General features: G+C 38.5%; 1 protein-coding gene across 14 annotated transcripts in view; it reads left to right on the top strand.

Annotated features, from left to right (window-relative positions):
- Positions 1–5,082: 5,082 nt before the first annotated feature.
- The window catches only part of ARMC2 (armadillo repeat containing 2), a 68,259-nt gene continuing 51,255 nt past the window's right edge, over positions 5,083–22,086 (top strand). For 9 of the 14 annotated variants that reach the window (XR_007169869.2, XR_010829775.1, XR_010829774.1 and 6 more), the window contains exons 1-7: positions 5,083–5,166; positions 5,367–5,478; positions 9,018–9,265; positions 10,530–10,602; positions 12,848–13,016; positions 14,218–14,425; positions 17,695–17,745. Coding sequence is in view for 11 of the 14 variants with exons in the window: in XM_048081071.2 (XP_047937028.2) it covers positions 5,132–5,166; positions 5,367–5,478; positions 9,018–9,265; positions 10,530–10,602; positions 12,848–13,016; positions 14,218–14,425; positions 17,695–17,745 (896 nt within the window). In the remaining 3 variants the exon portion in view is untranslated. The other 5 variants (XM_048081074.2, XM_048081069.2, XM_048081068.2 and 2 more) reach the window with 3 other exon arrangements.

Here is a 22,086-nt window from a genome sequence, read left to right as displayed (position 1 = left end):
GATGATCCTTATGGGTCCCTTCCAACTCGGGATATTCTATGATTCTATGATTCTACTATATAGATAGCCACACGTAACCTGAGTACCTGAAGAATGAGTCTGATAAGGTAAGGACACAGCACCTTTGGTTTGCAGGCAGGCGGCATACAAGCAGTAAGTGCAATGTGTCCTGGACACATCCATTTTATCACATATTCACAGATATTCTGCTCAATTCATGCACAGAAGGTCTGGCAGGACTGCGTATGTGCTGTGCTGCACATGGACTGATACTTATCTTAGATTTCCTGGATAAAAATGAGGAAGTCCAAGATCTACAGAACCATATATTGAAAATATATACTCACTCATTTGTTTTCAGTGTTGATAAAAATCATCTACAGCAATCTGGTTTTGTTCCAATGATACTGCATTTTATTTGTTTGAAGCAAGTGTGTTCTGTAAATGATGAAAATGCTCACTCACTGCTTTGCAAAAGCCTTGCTTCTGCTCTGTGAAAGTTCTGGTTTTGACTTCTTGGACTTTTGCCCAATACTGACATTTCATTACTCTTAATATACACTCCCCTGTCCCTCCCACCAGCAGCTGGTAGATACAATTTCACAGGAGAAGGAGTTAGGAAGAAAGGCAAGGAATGCTGATTTAGAAACTCTGACAAAGTAAACCCTATCACTATGTTAATGTACCAGCCCCATTGCAGTGAATTCCCTTCCCGAATTAGCTACCTGCATTCAGGGAGCTTCATAAGCGGTTCCTTATCTCAGCAGTTTTGACTCTATCCATGTCTCCCTTCCCAAGAATCTCTCCTGTTTTAGCCTCTTCTTGGTGTCCTTTGCTGCAGGCTTATGTGACTGATGAGCTCAGTGTGCTGTATGTAATGAATGCACAACCATAACGAGGAGTACACAACAAGATGGTCATAAAAGGAACACCTTGAGGGACAAATTGAAGGCTGTGTCTTGTGGGAATACAAACAGACTTTTGTTTTTCTTCCCCTGGCACTGGTTCTTATCTTTGCTTTTAGGCTTTCTGTTGGACTGTGGCCTCCACAACTTTCGCAGTTTCCCTCTGTATCTATTTATTCTCATAAAAAACGCTGTTTCTCCAAGTAACCCTTCCTGCTCTGGCTATGGAAATTTGTGTCTCAAACTGTATAGCAGCACCAAAGTCATGTAGAGTCCAATCCACCTATTCAGGCCAAATGGTGAACTAGAAGAAAATCAGACATTTTGATAACACGCCAGGGATTTCCAGTCACTGGCAGAGGCAGCACAATTAACAGGAAATCAACAAAAGCAGTCACTGATGAAGGAACAATCACACAGTGGATATAGTGGGCTCATAGGATGGCTCACAGTGCTTGGTTGGTATAAGAAGCCCTTGCATGCCTTGTGTCAGCAGAAACATCCTGACCACAGGGTATTTCACTGGGGAAGCTAGCATAACTTCACCAGGAAAGCTCAGCTTTTCATTACAGGACTGAACTTGAGGGCATCAAGTGCTGCCCACAGGATAAGGTGCAGAGTTTGCAGGATGCTGGCAGAGGGACCAAATCACACTAAGCAATGCAAGCTAGAGAATGTTCACTGCAATTTCCAAACTCATAAATTCAGCCAAATCTGAATAGGATTTCAAGGGATTAAATATATATATATATCCATCACAATAACAGAATATTTAAGGTTAGAAGGGACCTCGGGAGATCATCTACTCCAACACCCCTTCTCCAAAAAGACAACTAGAGCAGGTTGTTCAGAGGATTTTCCAGTCAGGTTTTGAATATCTCCAGGACAGAGACTCCACAAGCTGTCTGAGTAACTTGTTCCAGTGTTTGACCACCTTCACCATAAAAATTTGTTCTTATGTTTAAATTGTGTCCACCAGGACCCGTAGCTCTTTTTCTGCCAAGTTGCTTTCCAGCCAGTTGGCCACCTGCACGTACTGGTGCACGGAGTTGGTCCTCCCCACGTGTGGGACTTTACATTTCCCTTTGTTGAACTTCTTGAGACATATTTCAGCACATTACTCTAGCCTGTCTGGGCCCCTCTGAACTGCAGCACAACCATCGGGTGTATCAGCTATTCCTCACGGTTTTGTAACATTGGCAAACTGCTGAGGGTGCACACTGCTGCAGACTGGCCACCAGCTGAATTTCACACTGCTGATCACAACCTTTTAGCTCAGCATTTCAGCCAATTTTCAGTTCAGCTCACTATCCCCTTAACTAGCCTGTACTTCCTCAGTTTGTCTAGGAGGATGTAATGGGAGGCAGCTGAAAGCTGTACTTAACATACACTGCTCTCCCCTCATCCACCAAGCCAGTTGTCTCATCGTACAACCAGTGGTCTTTGCCCCTGACAAATTTCCCCTACTGCACAGACCTTCATAAAACTGTTTGATTTAAACTTATTAAGCTACCTAACACAGGTGTTGTTTCTAACCTGCCTTTGTAATGAGCTACAAGTGGTAGGAAACAGATCTTATTTAACAGCACATACCAGATAGTCTATGCAAAGCTGAACACAATAGGAAGATTTTTTGTTCAGATCAGAGGTGGGTCTCTTTTGTTTTGAAAAAAAAGAGGAAAGAAATACGGGGGAGAGGGATTGCATTGCTGCTTGTGTTGCTGAAATTGCACTGGAGGCTGCTCTTACAGGTTGGCAACAAGAAGTAGCAAGTATGATCAATGAACATTTGGTATGCAAAGTGCCTAACACTTAAATAATTGCATTGAAATATAGGCCGTGTATGCTTGGATATCTAGGTAAGTTTTATTTCTGGATATATTTAAGTTAGCCAAACTGAAAATGAGACTGGATACCAACACAAAATCCCTTTCGTGATTTTCAGACCTAAAAAATAAAGTAATTTCAATGAATGTGACATAATTGAATACTTTTGTATTTTTCAATTAGTTAGACAGAACCACTCAAAACACATTGTTTTTACCTCAGCAATCTCTTTAGCAAATACCAACTTGCCTAGACCTAGTCGGTTTATATGTTTTGACGATACTTCCATCCTAAAGCTGTGTTATTGCAAACAAGGAGATTTAATTAAGTATCTGCATGTAAAAGAGGTGCTGAGAGAGGTCGTTCAATAAAAAGCACGAGAAAAGGGATTTAAGTGGGAAAGTTGCAACGGTTGAGACATGGCAGAAAAACATCACAAAAGAAATATTTGCTATAATTGCCAAAGCTCAAAAAATGAATACAAAATTAACTCTTCAATTGTTGACCTAGAAAATAGAGAGAGGAGAAATAATGTGCATATGAAAAGGATTAAAGAAGCCAAGAAGGAAGGCTTAGCGGGTTTAACTGGGTGGATTTAAAAATTGTTCAAAGAATGATGAGATGATAATAGTAAAAAAAGATCCAAACTGGCTTTACCAGGAAACAGATCTACAGATTTTCCTGTGAAACTTCATTTGTATTATCTCAACAAAAGAAATGTTCAGAATAAAATAACAGAGAATGAGCTAACTGTGAATGATCTGGAAGTAGCACGCACACAAAAATGCACAAATGCACATACTCATTCTTTGGGTGGTTAAGGAAGAATACAAAATGAAAAGCAAGTAGAATACTAACAAGGTTTTCATTACTTCTGAGGTATCAAACTTGGCTGTAGAAGAGGACTAGATGTTTAATAATTAGAGATAAGGCAGAAACTGGGAGACATGATGGCATATGTAATGTAAACCTGGTAGGGTTACACATGGTGATCCCTTTACTGCTATCATATGACTGTCAGAATTATAACAGAAACTGGGAGAGGATTTTTTTTTTCTGGAATAAAGGGGCATAGCAGGCTTACAGCAATGTTCATAAAGATTAATTAAATTAATGATGTTTAGAATGATATTCAATTTTCTAACAAACATGAGAAAGTAAAAGTTATTCTGTCAGTAAGCAATTAGCAAAAGGAAATTTAAGTCAGTAAAATATATGTGTATATACATGTATTATATATCACATATATGTGTATGTATATATAATATATATATATGACTTAAACTTTATATAACAAATTTATTTGGAGAGAGATGCTTTCAGATATATCTGAAGCTTATTTGATAGGAACCAAGGAAGAACCTTGATCAGATGGAACTATACTTTAGTTTTCTCTATTGTTCACAGATAATAACCACCCTTGTATAGCAGTTTTTAGATAAATTTCAAATGCATTCAGAGAGAGATAGAGAACAAAGACTGTTCTTGTCAGTCATGAACAACCCACTTGCCGCAACAGGCCTGTCTTTGTTGTTGTTACATGTCTGGACATTTTCTGATAGGGGCTCTGATCACATTACCCATCCCACTAGCGGAGGGCACATGAGGGAGCTGTTCAACGAGTGCCCGTTGCAGCTGGTAAATGGGGTCTGGCCTGGAAGCAGTTTGAGGGACACACTTTGAGCGAACCCCTCATGCCACCCAACTGTGTGTATGTGCACGTCCAGCTCTTCAGCCTGTGGAGTCCCGCAGGAGGCCGGAGAGCTTTGCACACACAGGCATACATATAGCAAAGATCTGCTCCGAAAGAATGATATGAAACTGGTTGTTTCCCGGCCTCCCCGAGAAAAAGATGTGGAGATGTGATAATGCTTCAGCCTGACAGGAAGCTGATGAAGATGAGCCCATCCAGCCACGTGTGCGTGACCGGCGGTTTTGTGGCTGCAGCTACACAGTGCTTTATCCCCCTGGTGTGACCAACATGTGTAGCCATTGTCTTTCACTGTAGGAGTTTTAACATCAGTGATTTAAACCAGTATTCCTGAGCTTGGAGAGAAGGCAGGGGAACAGGACACACCCAACGCTCCCACTTTACCAAAACAAGTAACTCTTGTCAACCCTTTGCTTGCACTAAGCCCTAAGCATGAGCCACGACAGGCTGAGCTAAGCGCCTGCCGCCTGAAACCCACCACCCTCGGGCGGATAACACAGCAGAACCCCTCTCCGGGGACTCGGGCAACATACACCCACTGCCACACCGACCCGCAGGGCCGCCGCCATTTCACCCTGCCCCCCCCGCTCCCCTCAGCCCTCCCGTTATGCCCTGCGCATGCGCAGGCGCCTGCACCCCTCCCTCTCCGCCATGCCCCGCAGGTGCCGCGGCTCCGCGCGCGGTTGCCATGGGGACCGGCGGCGTCCGGGGCCGGAGGCTGTGGTGAGCGGAGGGCGGGGGGGCGCGACTCCATTTCTCCCAGTTTTATTCCCTTTTTTATCCCTTAAAGTCCCTCCCGGCTTCGCAATCTCACCCGGCTGAGAGCGTGGCGGGTGCGGTTGATGAGCTGCCGGGTGGTTTGGGAGGTATTGTTTAAAATTATGCCTAATTATTATTATTATTACTTCGCTCCTCCTGTTAAGGCTGCGTTGGGGTGCTGTTTGGTGTGGAGGCTTACTCGGGCAGGCAGCCTCTGGATCCGGGTGTCGGCCAGCTGAGGGCACACAGCGTGAGCCTGGATTCCTCCTACCAGAGGTAGGCTTTGCGAGCTGCGTGGCAAAACCGGCGGCATCGCCAGGTTTTTGTCAGAGGTGGGCTTTTGAGCAATTTTGGGTCTCTTCTTCCAGATTTGATTAATATCCACTGAAGGTTATCCCTTCGCTGCTTCCATAAGCCTGAAGCTGGGGCTGCTGCGAGATGCAACGCTGTGCCGAGCGATTGCTGAGGTAGCTCGGTGAGTAAGTACGGTAGCGATTAAATGGTGCTGCTGTTGAGATCTGAGACGGGATAGTGGTCAGCGTGGTGCTGCAGCTGATGTAATCAGCCACGCTTTGCTCATGTGCTCCTTAACCCGGGGTGAGTGCTGCCAGGGTGCAGTTATCCAGCTTCTGGAGACAGCTGGGACTGAGCTGGGGTTCTCTGATCCTCTACTGATATCTACTGTACAGTAAAGGCAGGACCTCTGGGAGAGGTGGCAAGAAAAGGCAAGAGACCGAGTGTAGTTTTCTAGAGTGTAATACTCTTCTGCCTTCCAGCAGAGAGACAGGGAGGAGCATGTCATCTGTCATTTAGTTAGAAAAGGGTATAAGTAGAGTTTGTGAAGAAGAGTTTATATAGATAATGTTACAATTACAAAAACAGTCAGAAATACAGTCTTGTAAAAAAAACAACAACAAAGAAGTGAAAAACAAGGGTAAAAGCAGCTGGTGCACTAGGCAGCTGGTGCAGTCATTCTCGTTCCTTCATTCTATACTTCTTTCTACTACTTGCATTCATTTGTTGCACCTTATTTCGGATTGTTCTCTGGTGTTGCAATAGAATGATTTGGATTCCTTATGCTCATCAAAGACAAGAAAGCTTCAGGTGACTGGGAGGGTTTTTCCTTAAACATGGATCTGGGTAGTCGTTTTTTTGGAAGAGAATGGACGTAACGTAGCTGGTGGGACTTGCTCAGGGCTTCTGGGGCGTGGGACACTGGAGAATTAGGTGAAACTTCCTTCTTGAGTGCTGCTGCAGCAGAGCAATTGCTTGATGCTTAAATGTTCCAGCCTTAGGCATTATAAAATAGAGGGTACAAATCTTTCTCTGTCTGCCTCTTGAGAAAGAAACAGTGGTCGTACTGTGTGTGGTGGCATGCTGTGATGGCACAGCAGCCAGGCTCATTCAGGTAAAGAATTACCATGGTTCCTAATTGCTTGCAAAAACGAGAAAGCTTTCTTACCCTATCATGTGCATACTTCTGATATTTTACGATACTGCTTGCCTGTTTCTCTGTGCTCTACTACATTTTCTGGCTAATGGGGTATCAGTTAGTAATATATTTGTATCCTATCACTACTGCAGTTTGGAATGCGCACAACAGTACGGTATGCCACAATTAGGAAGTGTTACTGCTCTGGTGGGGTCAGTGATGAGTCTTAAGCTGTGCTGGCTGCTGCCCTGCAGCCCCTGTTCCCCGCTCGGTGACTGACAGTAGAGACCATGCTGGCAGCAGCAGCAGGGGAAGGCGATGCGCCACAGTAGCAATGCACACCTGAGCTCAGTCAAGCATTCAGAATAGGCCATAGGTTCCCTTTGCAGCATTAATTATTAAAGCTTTATCCTTAATGGATTGGAAGGGTGATTAAGACAGCAGCCAAATGGTAGGACTTGCTAATTAAGCTGATGGTAGAAAAGCTCCGTTACCAGAGAAAATGAAAGAGGTAAGAGGTGAAGACAAATGAAAAGTTATTATAATGGAAGTTTGGTCGTAACTGCAACTGGCAAATGAAAGTACTTCTAGGACAGACAATCTGCAGTTGACAGCAGAATTAACAAAGAACTTAGGCCAGTTGTATCAGAGATGGTGCCAATCCACTGAAACACTTCATATCTCTCAGGTAGCTCCTTAGTTTAATTATGGAGAGCATATGCATAAATCCCATAAAATAGACATTCCGATGTCAGAGCACAGAGATTTCAAGAAATAAAGAAAATGGTGTCCTTTAGATTTTAAATGCAAGGTATTAATATTTATATTAAAATTAGTCAAGGTGTCTGGAAATACGTGGACCAGAAAAGAAAAAATGTAAATTACTTTGCATCTCTGATTTGTACAATCATGTGGATTATGTTTTAGTATCATTTCTGTGTGTTGATGGTAAGAACCATATTGGATGTATGGCCTACACAGAAGACCTTCAACTTATAGGTCAAAATCTTGACTCTGGGTAGCGGGGAGAATAGGGAATGGTAACCTACCTTCTGTGTTCATTGAGAAATGGCTGTATAATTGCACCAAACAGACTGCTGCAGTGGAATTGCTTACGGAACTCTCTTGAATCATTATAGAGGGAAGAGTGGGGGTCATAGCCAAATTCAGTTACAGTGAGGAAAAACAATGTATCAGTGGTAACAGGAAAAATTAAAAACACTGACAGGTTTAGGCTGCTGATTTGCTCCTGTGTTTTGCATTTCTGCATTGATGCACTCTCCTTAACATCCAGTTTTACCTTGTGTAGTTCAGCTGAAAGGGGTGGATCGTGTGTTAATTAAAGAGATTGTGCCAGCATGTACAGGCTCTGAAAGAAAGAACAGAAACTTGAAACTGCAGAATACAAAGCAGTGGACTAAGAAACTAGAGAAATAGGACTTTTGCTCCATAGTTTAGAAATAACCAAGATGGCAGCATCTGATCTACTGTCAGTTCATTGTCATAAACTGTGTGAGAGGATAGAAGTTACCAAATACCAGTCTGAGTGAAAGGTGTTACAGAAACTTATTTTTATGTTTGCGTAAGTTTGAAAAACAAATGGAATCTTCGATGGTTTAAGGCTTTTGATGAGTTAGCTGCAAGATGACAAGGATGATATCTACAGAGAACTGCACCAGGATAGTGATTGATTTTGGGGGGGCTTGAGAGACTGATGAAGCAAGTCTTCCACTGCTCACTGTGTTTGCTAGACGATGCAGCAGGACAGAACAATGATTGGAAGTTTGGGCTGATTTATCTTACATTAGTGCTATCTGTGTTTGCATGTGCTTAGGGGAGGGTTGGGGAGGAATTTCTCTCAGAAAAAGAAAAAATGTATTGCCTTGGCTTATCTTACTGATAACAATACCTCTTTCTGTTATTAGGAAGCTGCCCTTGGTAAAGTCAATAACTTATATTGGTTATTTCCAATGAGCTCAGGAAATAAAGTATCTCTTTGCAGCATATTATCGAATTCCTGTTTTGATTACTACAAGTATTCAGGTGTTAAGAAACAAATTTTCTTTAGTGTTGGAGAGTACCATGTTTGGCCAAGAAAGCACAGTGGTACTGAGCATGCTGGTTTTTTAGCTCCCACTAAAAAAAACAATAAAGGTCCTCCACCTCAGATGCTTTCAGATGTATTTTCCCACAGATCTGAGAAATAGGGAGGGAAACAGTATCGGTAAGTCCTTATTTTCTACCACTTCATTGCTCTCTCAGATCTTTTTTTTTTTTTGGTATATGTTTTTTAGTGCATCAAGGTAGAAAAAATATTAATGCATTAATAATTTGTAACTTTAAACTAGCATTGCATTCTGTGTCTTCTTTATATGTTTTACAGTGTTCTTCCTGTACGCTGCTTTGCAGAGGAATGCAAACTTCAAAGAATAAAAATACAGAAAAGCCAGAACCTTTCTACAGGCTTTCAGTGCCGAAGCAGAAGACCAGTTCTGAGATTATAAATGAAGCCAGAAATGTTCTACGAACACTAAGAACTCAGAGGCCATTTACACCTACAGAGAATCAAAGGAAACTTTTTGGATCTGGATCCTCACTAGCTCCTCAAAATAGACCTCCTTCGGTTTTTAGGTACAATGACTTTAAGATTTTTCAAATATTCTTTAGCAGCAAGAGATCTCATTCTCAAATTATGTTTCTGGTGTTTTTTTCCTGTCTGTATTCCTAATCACATCCTTTACCTTATTCTAATAATGTCTACTGTTGTTGTAAATCTACATGTCCCAGAAGTTCCTGTGGATTAGAGCTAGAAGAGGCAGTTGTTACACTAGTTTCATATGCAAAGAAGAGTATAAGAAAATGGTTTCTAACAATACTTTTTGTTAAGACAATATTTTAAAAATTGAAATAGTTTTCAGCTTTTCCTTAGAAACTGTGAAAGCATGCTTATTTCCACATAAACTGTTTGTATGCCAGATCTTTTTTAAGAGCTTTTTGACATCTTTTTAAATATAAAATTGTAGCTCTTGAAATTTAAATTCTGTTTAAAACTGAGCATTTTTATAGTACTTATTTCTTACATATCTGTATGTGGTTTTGTTACCTAGCATAATTCAGAGTTCAATAGCTTTGATTGTGATTTTTGATATTCTTCCCTCCCTTTTTTTTTTTTTTTTTTAACATCCATCTCCCCAGTCCTTTTTTAGAATTGTCATACCTGGGGAGCTGTAACGACTGTAGGGAGGAGGTGTCAGCTGTATTTGTAATGTTAAGTGTGAGGCCTGCCAGAAAGGATGCTAAACCATGTTTGAATGGTGATACGAGTAAGTCAGTGGCCATGCTGTTTTCAAGCACTCTACACATCTTATATTCCACACTGTGTAGTGTTGTGTTCTTACAGAAGGCAGGAACCTGAGAGTGACTTGGCTGTTTATTGGTGACCAGGTAATAAGATAGCTCAGGTTGACATCTGTGCTTGTTCTATCTGTGCTACAGCAAGGATTACACTCATGCCTTTACAAATCTGATTTTTCTGCCCTGCAGTGTTTTGCAGTATGTGTCAGACAGCTTTGGTGCTAACCACAGTTGGGTTTGTACATGAATTTAGGCTTATATTAGAGAATTGTTGTAGATGTATATGAAATGTACTGTATCATAGCACATGTACAGGCAGTCTTGTAATTCTTCTCCCCTGATGCTGCTGAATAGCCAGATATTAAAGTTAAATAGCATTCATCAAAGAAGAGTGGTGGTGTAAAAGTGCTCTGTTACCCTTCCTTTCTTTATCCTTTTCTATATAGTCATTGATGAAGGAAGGAAGCGTGCTATTTAAAATAAATAAAACAATACACAAATGTAATCACTGCTTTATTCATTTTATGTTTCTTTATCCTAGTATTCATGCTTCCAGTTTTGATTTGGCGGAATCAAGACCAGTTTCTGGTGTTCGTCTTAGCCCACTGGATTATGTGAGTACTTTGGACGTGACTCTATGCAATGTTGACATGGAAAATATATGAATTTATATAGTGCAACACAGTGGTAGGAAAGGATATTGTTGAAATAGGTTGGGGAGAAAAAGAAGCTTGTCATGATGTTCGTCCGAGACTTATAAAGTCAGCTATGTGTTTTTTTTTTTCTCCAAAAATAAAGCTTAAAATAATTTATACTGTTTAAATATTGCTGTACTGCATTATAATTATAAGTGACATTAACAAGAGTTAGAAGACGGAAACTTGAGTCAGCTTTCTCGTTTAAGATGACTAAAATACCAAAAGGTCACAAGCATCAACGTGAGCCAACAATGTGCCCTTGCTGCAAAAAAGGTTAATGGCGTTCTGGGCTGCTTTAGGGGGAGCGTTGCTAGCAGGCTGAGAGAGGTGATCCTTCCCCTCTAGTGAGCACTAGTGGGGTTGCATTTGGAACGCAGGGCCAGTTCTGGGATCCCTAGCACAATAATGATACAGAGCAACTGGAGAGTTGGTGGTCCATTAAGGGCCACGGAGATGGTGAAGGGTTTGGAACACCTCTCCTGTGAGGAAAGGCTGAGAGAGCTGAGACAGTTCAGCGTAGAGGAGGCTCAGGGGGATCTCGTCAATGTAAATAAATAGCTGAAGGGAGGGTGCGATGAAGATGGTGCCAGGCTCTTTTCAGTGGTGACCAGAGGCAGTGGGCACAAAGTGGAACACAGGAGGCTCCCTCTGAACACCAGGCAGCCCTTCTGTGCTGTGTGGGTGACGGAGCACAGGCACAGGTTGCCTAGAGAGCCTCCGCTCTTGGGGATCCTCAAAAGCCACCTGGACATGGTCCTGGGCAAGCAGCTCTGGGTGTCCCTGTTTGAGCAGGGGGTTGAAGCAGATGGCCTCCAGAGGTCCCTGCCCACCTCAGCCCTCCTGTGATCAACAATTTGAAAGTAATTTAATTAATGGTGTTTTTTATCTGACTTACACACATATAAAGTGTAATTGATTGTCATTTATTTAAAAATTGGATAGAGGTACTTGTAAGAGCCCCCTTTTCTCCCTCTGTGAAAATTTTGGATTATTTTCATTTTATAAGTGTATTTGCTCTGTACATTTTTATATTTAATCTTTAAATATAAGATTGTCATGGTCATTGTTTAATATCAGAGAGAACAGAGTGTGCTAAAACAGTTAAGTGTGCTTGCTGTATATAGTATTCCTTCAGTACAGCAATCTAAATGTGGCATTCTTCGTGAAGTTAGGCAAGAAAAACTATTTTCAAGGAATGTCATACCTTATATGTATAGATTAAATATATCTATATTCAGATTTAAATGTTGGTGTTAATTTTTTTTGTTTAGCTTGTGTGTGAGTTGGGGGAGGGCACTCAATGCAGCTTCATTACTGTTAAGACCAATGCAAAAAACCTGCCTTTCTCACTTTACCAACAGAGACAAGTTAGTACACTGCAAATGTGGAGCTCAAATTAGTTGTGGGCAGTGGGTCTCAGCTCTTACTCATCTTCAGTTAATGCCAGGGAGGGCTCCAGAGGATCAAACTGAAGACTTTCAAATAAATTGTTTGTTATAAGAAAATTGGTTGAGAATCCAGATATTAGAGGGTGACATGTTTATGTAAGGCACAAAAAATTGTTTTGACGTTCAGAGTGTTGGTCACATCCTCTAAGATGTGAGATACTGACAAATAAAATGAGAACTTGCAAGTTTCTGGATCTGCATGATTTGTCACAGTGTGATAGGAAGTGGTATATATGATGTGAACAAGTTTGAAGTGTTTTGAAAATACTACTTTAGCGCTCAAAAACAAATTGTAAAGAACAGTTGTGCCTCTAGAATTGCTAGCAAAAGTCTTTGGGAGAACATTCTTGTAATAAATAAGTGCACTGCAGATGATGTTAAATAAGTATTTCCGAGGGAAATAAATAATTCCAAGTTTCAATTGCTTTGCTGAGCAAGTTAGGTTAGTTGGTTAATTTTTGGTTTTTGTACCCTTGAAGGTTTACTTTTAAATGGCTTTCTGTGGTGATATTGGTATAAGTGCTCTGGCTCATTCAGTGGAATGTTATCATTAGATTTTGGATATGTTCTCTTAATGAGCAAACCCAAATAACTCTTACCTGTTCTATTCTGAACTTATCTCTTTATATAATCATTTGGTGTTTTTTTTTAAATTGCTTAAATGAAAATGAAATTGTGCTTTTATTAAAATTTCTTCTTTATCTTTGTGACAGAAGCCAGTACTAGTCACTTGTGCAAATGATGAAGATCCTTCCATATCCCTTCCAAAGCCTGCTATGGATGCTGCGGAGGTTAGAAAAATCAGCAGTGCTCGGGCACACTTATTTAGAAGAACTTCTCAGGGAAATGTCTTTGCTGCTAAAATGGTTCCTCCTGATCAGAGTAAGTATCTCATTTCCTATATATTAAAACCCATCATGAAGTTATCATTAGTTACATTAATTATTGTGTTAAAGAGCTTTCAAGTCCTTTCAGAGTAAGTTTTAAAAATACTAAATGGCTTAAAAACCAATTTTGACAATGTGATTTCCAAAAAAAAATGATACTGGCTTTCACTTCTGAAAGTAAATTGGAAGCTTCTCAAGTGCCTTTGTTTCCTATAGGTTTTTGTAATGGTGGTTTTTTTTTTTTTTTCTGAAAGCTTTCTTCAGTGAGTAAAATTAACAGCAAATGCTGAAATGTTTAAAGAGATAATGAGATGGCATCATCTAAGGAGATTCTCTGATGGATTCTTGAGCATAAAAGGAAGAGTAAATAGGACTGATATGTCTTGACAGGCCTCCAGCTATTTCATATTTGTTGTTAAGTTTCATTAGTGGAGACTTAATAAAGGTCACTAAATGTGGGATGTAAAAGTAATTTTCTTGCAGATGGGAAATGAAATTACTTGAGATCTTGGTTTCCTGCACACTCTCCCATTGTATAATGTGATGGAACTCTGTTTTTAATGATGACTCATTTGTAATGATGACAATTCTTGTCATTTTATATGATAAACTGAATATCTCATTTTTTACTTTATTGCAAAATAAGGCTAACACACACAAAAAAAATTACTTTGTTACTGTGTACATCTTGTAGAAGTATCCATTAGCCCTAATATGTTGACGTGACTAATTGGAGAAGTTGAGAACCTAACATAGTTTTTGCCTCATGTTGCCTCTTCTCCTGATTCTGGTGTCCTGTAAGTGTTTACCTAGGTTTTTATTGCAGGTTCTTTTCGTAACAGGTACATACCAAGGTACAAGATTAACAGCTGCCTTTTTCTTGCCTTCTTAATATTCAGATTCTAAAAAATAATCACTTCTATCACAAGGTACAATCCACTTGTCTGTAAAAGGGCAATTAAAAGTTGAAAGATTAAGACATTAAAAACAAAACAAGAAAACTTAAAGGAATAATGTTCATAAAAAACCTTTGAATACTTTGCTCAAAATTGTCTTAAGCTTTCTCACTTTTTATATTGATACAAGCAAATTTTGATAATGTAACATGACAAACAAGTAGTTCATTTTGAGCTCCCTCCTGTGTATTTATTGTGTAAGAACAGTCCTGCGAAATATATTCTCTTTGGCTATTTCAGATGAAGAGAAGCTAGATTCTGAAGAACCTGCTAGGATGAGTAATCTTTGCAGAAGTAGTGATATCTGCTTAACAGAGCAAAGGGCATACGCACCATTTAATGATGAAAGTGGACAACTAATTTGTAATGAGCATAGCGGCAAATTGGAGAGGGAAGATGTCCTAAAAGGCACAGCAGGAAACTTTTTATTTCAGCTAAAAGGTGAAAGGTCAGTATTGCTCAAGTATGTCGATGTGCAACTTCCACACAATGTTCTTTCTAGTCATTCAATTATGTGAGTATCAAAATATTTAGAATTGATGGAATTTTAAGGTAGCGCTATTTGTGCATTAAAACAAAACTGTGTTCAGATTAGCTGGCAAAAGAATTTAATAGTTCTGTTCTAAGGAAGTTTCTACACTCAAAAGACTAATTTGTCCAAAAATTGTAGGTAGGGAGTTGCTTGATATGCTATAACTTTAATTTTTTTGATCATTAATATTTTCAAAACTTAGTCTTTCAATAGGTCCATATAGAATACTCAAATTTAAATTCAGTGTGATTTTTTTTTTTGTAGTTCAAGCCTGTTGTTTTAACATTCTACACATTCTTACATTAAGTCCATAGATGAGTAGAGCCATATTTTCAGTTCTGGTATTGGGGAAATATGTTCATACACAAAAATTGGCATAAACTCATTGGAAATGCAGGCAGATTTTTATGTGGGCTTTGAATTTTTTTAGTTCAGTTTTGTCAGTGATCAAAGAGCTGTAACAGATTAGTGAGATTTACATGCACGCAGCCTGATCTTAGTGAACGTAGATGGTATCCATTCTGTAATTCACTATTAAGTCTTTTCAGATCAGAATTAAAGAGAGGAAAAAAAACCAACCCTCTTGTAGAGGGAGGAATGTTCTATGAGACTGGTCAGTAGATGTATCAGTTGCTGCATTAGTAGTTGGACAAATAGCTGTTCTGTTTGAATAACATTGACAGATCTGACAATCTCTACAACAAAGAACGAATAACAATTTTCAAAACACATCCTGTAAACAGTTGGTCACTATTAAATACAAATGTTTGCCAGTAAATATCTTCTTTCTAATTTGTTGTTATGCTTAGGAAGAAATTATTTCCCTGGGTATTCTAATGCTTCTTTGTCACTAGGGAGTATTTTCTTAAAAAAAAAAAAAAAAAAAAAAAAAAAAAAAAAAAAAAACACTAATTAATTAACTTGGTGATGGTACTGAATAGTTTAAATAATGTTGTTCATTGAAGCTGTTACAGGAACTGATACATAGCAGAGCTATTGTAATGCTCTTCTTTTTTCTTCTGAAAGCAACTTAAAAAAAAAAAAGATTTAGAAAGAACGGAGATGTGGGAGCAAAGAATAAGTTTTGTGTGTATGAGGGGAGGGAAAAGGAAAAAATGAGTGACCCCGAGGACTTTCTAGCTAAAAACTGTATGGATTATCATACTACATAAGTTGCTGTAATTTGACTTTTATGTAGTAAGTTGTGGTGTGAAGTAATTTGGTGTTGCAGTTGAAATGTGTAGTTAGTTAATGGTGTCCCAGTGTCTCTAAAAAGAAAAGGTCATTTGCTACTTTTACTAACTGGAGAGAATGACCTTCTTTCTGAGTCATAATTTTAAATCTTGCAGGTATGCTTAAGTAGTTAATTTAGAGCTCATCATACATCCCTGCTATCTGTTCAAAAAATACGTGCTTATCCTTTATTGGTGACTTTCTTGAGTCACCATCCCTGGAGGTCTTCAAGAAATGTGTAGATGTAGAACTTAGTAGCATGGTTTAGTGGCGGACTTTAGTGCTAGGTTAAAGGTTGGACTAAATGATCTTAGAGGTCATTTCCAACCTGAATGATTCTATGATAAGCTTGAGAGCTCCACAAGTGGTTTGTTTTTGTTGTTGTTGTTGTTTTAAGATTTTTCTAAATCTGTTTTCTCTAAAACAGAAGAATAACATAACATTCTTCCCTATTCTTCCCTCTTTTGGTGTTGAATGCAAGATGTGTATTTTTGAATGGTGCATCTTTACCACCTTCTGTGGGTTTTGCATGCTTTCTGTGTATGTGAGACAAAGATGATTTTTGCCAATGCTTCCTAAGAGATCTGCCTGTGCGGCTTATACTCTTGTCCCAAGGGTCACTAACAACATTTAGGTGCTCATATGTTTCTGAGTAACAGACGTGACTGTGATGTTGCAATGTGCACAAGAATAATACCAGGTGTTTTTGCTTTAGTAAAGGACAAGGGTCCCTCAGGCTGTTTTCCCATCTCAATCAACCCAAGCAGTTCATGTCATCATATGATGGAATGGTTCTAAGTAATCTCAGCTGCTCTCATACATTCTAAGTCATTACTAAGACTTATGCCAATAAACACATTAGTTCAGTATTCACATGATACTACATGAGCCAGGCAGACTTTGATTTATATCCTTTTCTAAGTTCAGAGATGTCATTCTTCATCTGACAATGCAGTTGAAAGGTATCACAAATCTGTCCTCCAGTGTATTTCCATGAGTTTCTTCTTGATAGGAGTTGTATATACAAGGTTTCATTACCATAGAGGGATCATTGCAATAGTAGAGTTTTGGCGTTCTTTCTCAACAGAACATGTTTATATTTGCTAGGTGATTGATATGATTAGATTGCAGCTACTTCTGTGTTGTACATACTTAAGGCATCTTGTACAAAGTTAAAAGATACTTTCTGTTTAAAGTATGTTGAATTCAGCAATAATATGGTGAGGACTTAGAGGAATGTGAAAACTTTTATTATCAGGAATCCTGTCATCTTCCATATTAAGCAGTTGTGTAAGCCCCAATTCTATTTCCCAGTGATCTAAAAACCCTTGCAATAATTAAGCAAGAGAATTGTAGAGGAAATATAGGAAAAGGTGCCTGAGACTCCTCACTGTCCTTTCCCTGCATTTCCTGTGTATGTACCAAAATAATTTTTCTAATGAACTTGTTTTTCTGTTAATAATGGAACTGTAGGGCGTGCCAAAATAGCATGGGAAATTCCTGCTATTAATGCAGTTACATTTATTTCAAAGGGAACAAGAGGAAAGTATTTTATTCTAGCAATAGACTTGCTCACTTTCCACCTCAAATTCTTTTGTTGTCCAAAGGACTGATGAAAAGAATGAATAGCACTAATGAAATCACTACTGCTTTATAAAGATGCTTTTTTTTTTTAAAAAAAAAAGGACCTTTTGGGTGAAGGGTTATTTGTCATTTGTTTTGCAATGCTGTTTTTCAAATAACCATCTAGTTATAATAGAAAAGATCTATTAATTGAAGCAGATTGAATTTATTGACATGTTGCCTCAGGAAAGCAAAGAGCGGTTTCTGACAATCATAAGGAAGCTGAGTTTTGTTTACATCTTCATCCAGCCATTGTGCCCTGCCATCTATTGTGATTACTACAGAAATGAAACTTCTAAAATGTTTTCTGCATTCATGTATTTCAACAGAAGTGTCACCGGTGATGGCAGAATTGCTGATGAAGAGCAACCGTTTCCCTGGTGAGAAAAGATGAATTTTTTTTCTCCTCCTCCAAATTCTCAATATTCTGAAAGCTTAGATGTCATCCCAGGACTGCTTAGAAACATAGGTACCTTCAGCAAGGAAAAGCTTGGTGGCAAACAGTTTGCTCCCAAGTGGCCTGCTCTACACTTATATTAATTAATGATTTCTATAAATAGCTACAAAAGGATTAGAAGGTGCTGTAAAGAAGGTATACTATGCCCTATTTTCTATCACCAGTGCTGTTTGTAGTAAATGCCTGCTTGATGTAATTCTTAAGCATTCATTAACTGTTTCCGTAAGACAAGTTTCTCTTTCCTGTGCTTTTTAGAATTCTGGAATGCTTTAATAGAATACAATAAAAACAGCGGATGAATACTGGAAATTGTTTCTGATAGCTTGAACTAGCTCCACATCCGTGCCCAAAATATCCTTTCTTTTTTTCCTCAAAGAAAACGATACCTACAGAGGAGAGAGATTTCATTCCTGAAGAGAGTACCCATTCTATTTTGCTCTGGTTGAATTTTTAAAATTAACGACACAATATGCATATCAGCTTGCTGTATTGTTTAGCTGATATTGCTGCAGATTATCCTGACTTCCTTCAGGATTTGTCTTTGCTCATTATATATATTCATAACTTTTGGAGTTCTTATGAAGATATAGAAGCAGAAGATTAATCTACTCTTAACTAATCTTTCTCTATTTCTGCCTCAGTTTCACTAGTTGTTAAGACTACTGATTTAAGAAAGAAACAATCAAGTGGTGGAAAAGCTTTTGCAGGGTTTTCTGAAGTGTTTTTCAAAGAAAATGTGATAGATGCTCTTCCAAGAAGGTACCTGCAGAATAGAAATTTTACAGATTTCTAAGGAAAAGAGCAACGGGCAACAGTTATCTCTAGTCTATTCACTTGTGAAAGACAGAGCGGAGTTTAGGCATGCTTTTGCTGTGTAGTCCAAAGGGAGTCTTTCTGCTCTAGTTCTTCGGTTATTGGTCTCAAAATGTGGGAAATCTAGGTCTTGAGAGTTCTTATTACTAACTGAAATTGAGGCACCGGAATGGAAGTGCCTGCCACGGAAGGAGTAAAGGAAAGGCAATGGACGGTCCAGATAGGACTGGAATAATAATGGATTTAGATTGAGGTTTTGTTTAGAATGAGAATGCTTATGCAAGATGCAGGTTAGGAAGATGAAGATGCTGTAGTTTTCAGACTAGAATATTTAGGCTAGTATTTCAGGTGTATTTTTTTAATCATGAGAATTCATCTGTTGGTTGTCTGCTTGCCTAAAGATATCCTGCCACAAATAGAAATTGTCAATAGTACTTTGCATATTAGGCAGAAAATGCAAAGTCTGAAGAATATAAAGGATGAGATATAGAGTTTTCATCAATTTCTATTATTCTTTGAAGCCATAGTATTTAATATGTACACAAAGTTCTTCAACAGCCTGTATAAACAGAATACTGTATTCTTTTGATTGCTGGAGCTGTCATAAGTAATGAACTATGCCCATGATTGTGTTTATAGAGGAACTGTTATTTGCTCATCTTCAGGATGACTTGGCCTATTTGTCAATATATTTTTGCAAATTATGTTGCCTCTGTACTATTTATCCATTCTCTTATCAGTAGTATCAGATAATCTCAGTTATACCTTTCACTCCCTTTGTTTTTTGTCCTTTTTGGTGATGTTACTTATGATATAATCCTCTAACTCTTGAAATAATTTCAGGACATCTATATAATCAGTTATCCTTTTTCAATTATTTGTATGCTTTTGAAAATCTTTGTAGCTGAGAAACAGGACTGATTGAAGATTTGTGTAATTGGTTTAATACTTTAATTTATACCTTTTTTAGCTGTCTGCAAGTAAAACACTGTCTTTATGTTTTCTAAAAGAAAAACAGCCTTTAAATATTGAGCTGAATAATTGAGCTAAATATTGACTAATTCTTTTTAATTTGAGGCACATCTATTACTTATTCCCACGTTGTGTTTGTACCTACATTGTTTGTCCCTGAGATGACATCATAGAAAGGAAAGTTCAGTAGTAGTTGAGCAAAATAGGAACACATTCTCTTTAAGTAGCTCACTGAAGGTCAATACTGTGTCTAAAAAGACAGAATGCCTTGCAGGTGCTATGTTGTGGGTCTGGAATAAATCACCTGGTTTAAAATAAGTTAAAAAACGTATTCCCCATTCGATCAATGAATTACAATAGAGAAAACTAATTCTGGTGTCCTTTGACAACATGAAATACCTGGATAGTATAATTAAATATGAATAAATGGATTAATAAAAGTGGAAATGTTAAATGGCATGTAGGAAATTAATATCTGTAAGAACAAATAATTAAGCAAAATATTAATTTTCTGTTTTTTGCTAAAAGCTAAAAACAATTCCTATTAGTTGCTTAGGTTCAAAAGTATCAATTGGAATTATGTATAGACAGGAGGTAGGTTTGCATAACATGCATTATTTTTTTACGTGCATTATCTGAATAGTTTCTTCAGTGTGTATCTGTTTTTACTCCTCAGTGTGGTTTTTTTTTTTTTTTAAATGCTTTTTTAGTGTAAGGCCATCTTTGGCTTCATGTTCAGACCAGAAGGATAGTAAACCCTGCGGCTGGGGAGTCAGGCTGGAGTTTCCAATCCAGTTTTTCTACAATATTCACAATCTTTGGATGATTAAGTCTGCTGCAGAGTACACCTGTTATTATCAGAAGGATTTGACTGTATGAGTCTTGATCAGGCAGAATTGTGAACTTTGGTGTGTGGTGGGTTTTTTGTTTGGTTGTTTTTTTGATGCGGAGTCAAATTCTGATTGTGTTTCAACTGGTGTGAAATTTGAGTTGATCTGTGGATGTTGACTAGTACTTCTGGTGCTGAGCACCCACATAGGTCCCCCTATAAAATTTTCAAGTGTAGTCCTCCTAAATACTGCTTTTCTATCCAAGTGATTTGAGTGATATTATTTCAAACTCAAAACGTGAAATTTTAGCAGCAATAATTCCACTGCTATGGAAAGAAGATTGGTTTGCATCTTGACCTGTAAGACAGCTACTGCTGTCTTCACGAAGTGTTCGCATTAGAAGTATCTTTTTTTTTTTTTACAGTGCGTAGCTTTTCTGATTGTAATGATTGTTTACCTAAAAGAAGAAAGGATAGCGATCTTGAATTGTTGGCTTGCAAAGTATAATTACTCCAATGGGAGTTAGATGTTCAGTCTAATTTTAAGTGGTGCATATTTACTGAATCTCAGGGAAAGCATATGGGAATTGTACTTGTTTGCCTATAATATCAAAAGCTCTTAAGAGCGTGTTGGACTGTTTAGTGGCTAACCCTTTTCCGCCTTGAGCTAACTGTTCAGATTTTAATGAATATTCTAACACAGATGGACAGCATTGATCATAGCCTGTCTGCCTCTGACCCATGTGCGAGATAAACATACAGTGCACATATACATAGTTTTGAATTGCTTGGTTTTCTTCATGTTTACTCCATGGAGTTTGTAGCATCTCTTCTGAGTCAAGTTTGCAACTTTTGATGTTAATGTTCTTTACAGCAGTGGCCTGCCTTTCTCTTTTTCCTGACATCTAGAAGCCTTATTAAAGTTGCCCGTCCTCTAGGGTGAAGTGAAACATTTTTGTGTTTTGAAGGCTTAAAGACCTTAATTTATGGAAGAGTTCAATTCTTCTGTTAATGTACTGCAGATAAGCAGAAAATTGTTGAATGTGTTTTATTGTGTTACCTTTGGGGGCAGCATGTTCAAATAATGATCTAGAATACCAGTGCTAAGTTTCATACCCACCAATGCGATGCACGGTGTTACGATAAAGAGTTCACTCTTCAGCATTATATTTCCTAGGGGTTCATACATTTTGTGGTGGAAAATTTTGGGTGTTGACCAATGATAAGTACACAGTGACTTTGCAGTATTTCTTTCGGAGCCTGAGTATCCTGATATTCTGCACCTTATACATGTCAACAAAAATTCTGGGGGGACGTTTTCTTGTTTCATAGTAAGGGAAGCATGTGTATGTCTCCTGTGTGATTCCAGTTCCTCTTATTCAATATAATCTTACAGGTAAAATGTGGCAGGACATGGTTTATATTTGACGTTGATATGACCTGTACTATTAGTTTTTGATACCTCATGTATCTCTAAGTTTGGAGACACAGAATCCTTCCCTTGTTTCAAGGTCTCTTTTCTATGCACTTGTGTGCACCAAGACCCTTTTCCCTGATGTGTGTTTCCACAAAGGTACTTCAGTCCGCTACTAACATGTATCAGGAGAGCCTTTGTTCTTATCCTGTGTAAGAAAATACCCTTTAGGCAGA

The sequence above is a fragment of the Anser cygnoides genome, chromosome 3 (genome assembly GCF_040182565.1).
Source record: "Anser cygnoides isolate HZ-2024a breed goose chromosome 3, Taihu_goose_T2T_genome, whole genome shotgun sequence".
Taxonomy (NCBI): Eukaryota; Metazoa; Chordata; class Aves; order Anseriformes; family Anatidae; genus Anser; species Anser cygnoides.
Note: the sequence above shows the minus strand (reverse complement) of the source record. Positions and strands in the feature narration are given on the sequence as shown.